At 30.5% G+C, this 6,937-nt stretch overlaps 1 protein-coding gene and 1 pseudogene across 1 annotated transcript; both read right to left on the bottom strand.

Annotated features, from left to right (window-relative positions):
- Positions 1-1,777: 1,777 nt before the first annotated feature.
- LOC145791618 (uncharacterized) lies at positions 1,778-2,596 on the bottom strand. The gene has a single exon (XM_082871995.1). The coding sequence runs from the start codon at positions 2,594-2,596 to the stop codon at positions 1,778-1,780; it is 819 nt and encodes a 272-aa protein (XP_082728121.1).
- Positions 2,597-2,881: 285 nt separating this feature from the next.
- LOC145791617 (uncharacterized) lies at positions 2,882-4,122 on the bottom strand (annotated as a pseudogene).
- Positions 4,123-6,937: the final 2,815 nt, after the last annotated feature.

The raw sequence follows: 6,937 nt of genomic DNA, 5'->3' as shown, positions 1-6,937 counted from the left end.
TATAATATAACTCACCTTAATTTTAATACCTCACTCTTTCTTTCCACCACCAAAGACCCTTTCAGCTTCCATTATTTTTTCTTCTTTTTTCTCCCTTTCCTTCCCTCATTTCTCTTTCCTTTCTTTCCTTTCTTTCTTTCTCTTTTCTTTCTTTTCCTTGTTTTTCTTTCTGGGCACATCCCCCCTTATATAGGATGGCAGCCGTGGGCACCAAGCCACGGGCTACCACGTGTCGCCCTCCGATTAATTCTCCGTTAATTAAAACTTATCCAAACTTAACTTAATTATTTATTTATACTTTGACCCCTAAATTTTTAATAATTATATTGTTTTACAAAATTACACATAATATATAATAAATTATATATTTTCCTAACTGTAATTAAATAATATTAGTATAAATTTTACAGATTGATTAAAAATCTGGGTTGTTATAATCTTCACCTCCATGAGGCGACTACGAGGGATGTGTTCGACAGTCACCTTCTCTCTGTCATAGATCTCCTTCAAATATCAGATCTGAGATCATCTGCAATGGCGAAGGAAAAAGAAGGGGAAGAAAAAGAGCTGGAAAATGGCTATGGCAGAGGGTTCAGAAAGGGGATAGTGGTGGTGAGGTGGTCATAGAGGGAAGGGAGTTGCAAAGATTGGTGATGAGGTGAAGGTCTTCATTGCCACCGCTGATACACACATATTGAAAATTTGGTTAATTAACCACTAGGTTACCTTAGCATAACACTAACCTTAGTATTATGGAAATGCTTTGTGAAATTTAAGTTTTTTTGTGAATTTAGGGATAAGCTGCAACATATGTTTTAAAACCAATAAGCTAGAGTATATTTATCTAGATATGAATGGATATAAGTCAAATTGAACCTTTTATTAGGTTGTTGAATAGTTACTTGCTGGGCTGTTGAATATCTATTGAATAGTTGATTTTTAACAGATAAAACAAAAGATAAAACCTGTTCATATCTGTTTTAGCAGATAAAAAAAATGAATTACTATTTTAACTGATAAAAAAATTGAACAAATAAATAAAAAAGTTATGACACAGATTTTCAACAGATAAAAACAAAGAGAAACCCTCAAAATGTGAACAAATAGGGAAAAAATTGAACAAATAAGGAAAAAGATTCAACAGATAGATATAAATTTGAACAGATAGTCAAAAAAGTCAACTGATAAAAAAAGTCAATAGGTAGATTAAGGGGTAAAATTGGAAACAAAATGTCCTTTAAAACAAATAAAAGGATTTCTTACCAGACTATTTCACAAAAAGTGGATCTCTCACCAAAAAAAATTATCTATTGAACCTAATACCTTAACTTGGACTTCTTAACAATTTTCTCATAAAATATTTTGATCAAATGGGTAACACTATCAGAAAATGTGTCATTTAATTTATGAATCATAAATTATTGTAACTGCTATAAACATGCTTGACATTTATCACAAAATACGTAACAAGATACATATAACATGGACCTTTAGTTAATTGGAATCGAATTATGATATTATAATTATTTTACAAATTATAAATAAAATGATAATTGTAAAACATATTACAAATGCAGTAAATAATATAAATTTATGTCATTTACTAATGTGGCGGCCAATGGCAGAGCCAAGAATTTAATATAGGTGGGCACCTATTAATTACAATCTCAAAATTTTTCTTTACCAATCAATAACAATAGTATAATAATAATTTTTCAAGCTAATGTTAAACATTAAAAATTAATATTCATTACAAAAAGTTTTTAATTTTAAACTTTTACAATTGACCCCGATGAGTTTTCATCTTTTGAAATCTTTCCATAATAGCATCATTGTCAATGCTGGAAAAAATATCTCTCTCAATGTAGACAACCAAGCTATCATTCATCCATTCATCACCCATTCGGTTCTGCAACCGATTCTTCAAAATATTCATAGCTAAAAATATCCTCTCAACAATAGCAGTTGCAACAGGTAAGATTAATGCTAAAGTCAAGAGCAAATACATCAATGGATATACTTTGTCTCTTCCAGTCTCCACTATTTTCTTAACAAGATCGGCAATTCCATTCAACATTGAGAACTCACTACTGGATAGCGTATCGATAATATATGTATCAAGTTGATCATTAAGTAACATGAGCTCCACTGAAGAAAATTCTTTAGGATAAAATTCAGCAAGATGAATTAACTTTTTCCTGTCAAAACTAGAGGAAGAGGTAGATGGATTCAAACATGCCACACAAAGTAACAACTCAGTGTTCGACTCGGTGAAACGAGCATTTAGTTCTTGAATTTGCATATCCAAAACAGTGTAGAATAACTTAGCGCGATAGTGATGCAAGTTTGTAATTTCTTGAGCGTTCCATCTTTTTCTCCCTTGATCTACAAATATATCTTCCATTTGGGGAACATCAATTTCATGCTTTTCACAAAAAGACAAAATATCATTAAGTAAAGATGTCCACCCACTCTCCCTCATCTTTTGGCGCCGTACTTTAGAAATTTGAACTAAATTCATGGCATTAACAATATCTTGATCTTTCCTTTGTAGTGCTTGCGAAAACTCACTTGTAATAGCCAATATCGTTTTCATTAAATGAAGGTTCAATACAAACTCAAATGATTGAATTGAGTCCAACAATACATTTGTTTCTACTCATTGTTTTGAATTTGAACCATCCTCCGAAATCATTTCAAGCACATCAATCACTGTTGAAAACATACTAGCCAAGCTGACTAAAGTACCATAGTGTGAACCCCAATGTGTATCTCCAGCACGTTTAAGATTAGTTTCTTTATTTAAGCCTTGCCCACTAGATACCTCTTCAATATTAAGTGCCTCAGCAACTTTTGCAACTTGCTTCTCCCTAACAATATCTCAGCGTTTACATGATGCTCCAATAACATTCACCACATTAGAAACAAAAGTGAATAGTAAAACAATTTGATTATGATTCTTTGCCACAACTACAAGTGCCAATTGCAATTGATGAGCAAAACAATGAACATAATATGCACAAGGATTCTCTTTTAGTATATGTGTTTTAAGACCATTGAACTCACCTTGCATATTACTAGCCCCATCATATCCTTGACCCCGTAATCTAGAAATACTCAATCCAAGTCTGGAGAATAAATTTTCCACGGCTTGTTTAAGTGAGAGAGCATTCGTATTAGCAACATGCTCAATACCCAAAAAGCGCTCAATCACTTGGTCTTTTTTGTCAACATATCGTATTACAACTGCCATTTGCTTCTTGACTAATATGTCATGGGCTTCATCAATCAAAATATAAAAAAGTGCATCACCAAGATCTCTAATAATCGCATTGATAGTTTCAAATGCTGCCACATTTACAATATCTTTTTGAATATCAAGAGATGTCAACTTGAGATTTTGTAGAGCATTGCTCAATGCAACCACTTTGACATCTTCATTACGATCGGCAAGAAACTTGAGAAGTTCAAGAAAATTTCCTGTTACTTGAATTTTCAGATTCATCATGCCTACGAAACGCAAGTCCTTGTCATAGAAGAAATTTGACAAAATCAACCAATGAATTCAAACGGGTTCGATACTCAATTCGATAGATTGTTTAAAAAAATCGTTTGAATATGCTGGTTTTGGATTAACAAGTCTTGACATTTACTCGAAGCTTGATTATGAGTACTATTGGGACCTCCAACATGAGTCTTAATTTTTTCTTTTTTCTTCCAATTTGAGAAACCCTTACCAACAAAAGAATCACCACCCTCCAATATCGGGTTTGAAAAGATAACAACATAAACAAAATGCTGCATCTTTTGCTACGCTATACTCCAACTGATTAGGGAATTCACTAAACCAAGCCAAATTAAATCACCGATGTTTTTGTCCAAATGATTTTTGTGGAAAATTATGATCACGAGGTTGACAAGGACCTTTTTGTAGATATGCCCTACGAATTTGGTCTCGATCATTAGCATTATAGTCCATAATCCAAGGCGTAGTCTTGGATCTGCAGGGAGGTCTACTAAGTTGATTTCTTTGCGACTTTGTTTTGCAGAAGAATAATTATCATCTTCTACTTGAGGAAGAGATGATTCCAAATTTGATTTTCTTTTGAAATATTTCTCCATGACTGTTCCAAAAACTAAAAATCAAAATAAAAATTCATAATCAAAATCACAAACCCCCACAAATCAAAATCTCCAATTTTAATACAAATCAAAAAATTTAAATTAACACAAATCACAACAAATCAAAATTTCTAATTTTAGCACAAATTATAACAAATCAAAATCCCTAATTTAAATATTAATCACTGCAGATTAATATTTTCAATTTTAGCAAATATTAAATCCCTAATTTTAGCACAAACAACAACAAACAAAAATTCCTAATTTTAATATAAATCACCACCAATTAAGATTCATAATTTTAGCATATCAAAATCTCTTATTTTAACATAAATAATAAAAAATAATTTTTTTTTACAAATCATAACTTAACAAATAACTGTAAATTAATGCTAATAGTTTTTATTTAAAAGTAAAAAATAAATAAATAAAGTTACCTGTAAACAATGAAGAGAAGATACCAAGGTTGTAGTGTGGTCCCAAATCTGTGTTGTGTGATCCTAATTTGTTGAATCGCGAGTCGGTAAATTGTAAAGCAACAAAATGAGACAAAGAAGACAAAAAAAAATACGAAGATACTTAACAAGTATTGTGAATAAATAAATAAATAAAAAATTCATACACTTTTAGGGTTTTAGAGTTTTAACCTTGCTGTAATTGGAGGTGTGTGCGCTCACCAAAAAAAAAAGTTGTGTCAGTACTTGGTTGGGATTGGGATTCCAAAAAAACAAACAAACGTGAGTGCGTATGGTGTGTATGTCAGGGGGTTTGAGATTGTGTATTAGGAGGGGCACTGTGTCTGTGTGTGAAAGCCAGACCCCACTAAAAAAAAAAAACAAAAAAAATAAAAATAAAAAATTCAAAAGTCAGAGGGGGCACGTGACCTCCCTGAGCCCAACGTCCCTTCGCCACTACTTGCAGGATCAAATTTGCCCGAACACATATTAGCGACCAGTCTTGGATTTGAAGGATTGGGAATCCAAAGGATCATATACAAATACAGTTGCAAGAAGAAAGCAACACAAATCAACAAAGGAGGGAGAGAGAGAGAGAGAGAGAGAGAGAGAGTACCACATGAGGTGGAGCAACAATTTCGAGTGAGGTCGTGGTGCCGAGGAGGCCATGGATGGATAGGGCGAGACGGAGAAAAAGGGAAAAGAGAAAAACAGATGTGCATTTTTTTTTTTTTTGAATAGAATTAAAGTATGTTAAAAAAATTTGGGGCAAATTACCTACACCTCCCTTGAGGTTTAGCTAAATTACGGATTCTTCCCTGAGATTTTAGAAATTACATCCTGCCCCCTGAGATTTATATTCGTATAACAATTTAACCCCTACCGTTAACTAAAACGATTAGCTAACATCACTAAAATGTAAATTGATGGACGATATTGCCCCTGCTAAAATCCCTTTGATAAATCAACAAAATTTACAAAAGAATTATTTTAGATGGAAAAAAAATTAAGTTTTTAGAACCATATTTGATTTGTTATTTAGAATTTTTTTTTTCAGAATTTTTTAAAAAATAAAAACTAATTTAATAAAAATAAATATGAAAAATATATTTAATTTGTAAAAATTATTTCTAACCACTCAAAAGATAAAATTATATAAAAATAATAATAATTTTTTATTTTTTATTTCTTAACCAAATTAATTTTTAATTTTTTAAAAAAAATTTTAAAATAAATTTCTAAAAATCAAACCAAACATATTCTAAGAATTTTTTGACAAGCCATTTCTCGTGCTTTTAACTTATTTAATTATTTGTTAATTTTATGATATTTTCACCGTCTGGCACTACAACATATAAGAGTTTTAGAAACTATTTTTTTTTATCTCTAAAAGTGAAAATTTTGTTGCAAAAGACATTTAGGGACTAATTTCTATCGTCGTGAGGATAGTGGTTAAAAAGTCGCCCTGAAAAGTCAAAAATAAGACTTTTAGCGATAAAATTTCAAAAATGTCAATAATAAATAGACTTTTAGGGACAAAATAATTTGGTCTCAAAATGGTTTATTTTTTGGGACAAAAAATTTGATACCAAAGAGATAATAATTAATCACTAATGTTCAATTTTTGTTGCTAAAAATATAATGACATTTTTTGCAACATAAATATTTGGTCCTCTAAAAATAATTTTGTCCCTAAATTTTAGTCTCTAAAACCTTAAATTTTTGTGATGTGATAAGTGTTTTTCCATTTTAATTTTGCATTTTGTAACTTATTTAAAAATGATAATTTAGCTAAACCTTAGGGGGGAATCTGTAATTTTGTTAAACCTCAAGGAAAATCTATAATTTAACTAAACCCCTTGAGGTTTGCCCTTATTTGTCAAAAGGGCATTTTAGTCAATTTATGATATTCGTTAACGGTGTTAATTGCGATGGGGTGGGATGTAATTTTTGAAACCTCAAGGGGGAATCTGTAATTTCGTTAAACCTCAAAGGAAGTGTAAGTAATTTGCCCAAATTCTTTTTGAACATATGTAATTTGTTTAGAAATGTAATATTGATTTTTTTTTTTTTTTTTTTGTTCAGAATTATAATATGAAGAAGTTAGATAATTAAATGTTTGAAAATACATAGCCAAATGAACAATGTCAAATAATTCGAAAACACTGTACTAAATATATGAAATATTTTTAGAAATAAGTTTCAGAATAAATATAATTTGTTCCATACTAAATTTCTGAATAAATTTTGAAAATCCATCAACCAAAAATGATGAAGGTGAACAAAAAAACTTACATTTTCTATAAAAAAAAAAAAAAATCTTGAAAATTTATTTTTCATTATTTATTGTTGAATTTAAT

Source organism: Camellia sinensis, chromosome 5 (assembly GCF_055761805.1).
Source record: "Camellia sinensis isolate YWXY chromosome 5, ASM5576180v1, whole genome shotgun sequence".
Classification (NCBI taxonomy): domain Eukaryota; kingdom Viridiplantae; phylum Streptophyta; class Magnoliopsida; order Ericales; family Theaceae; genus Camellia; species Camellia sinensis.
The sequence above is the reverse complement of the archived record's forward strand: the minus strand, read 5'-3'. Positions and strand labels throughout refer to the sequence as shown.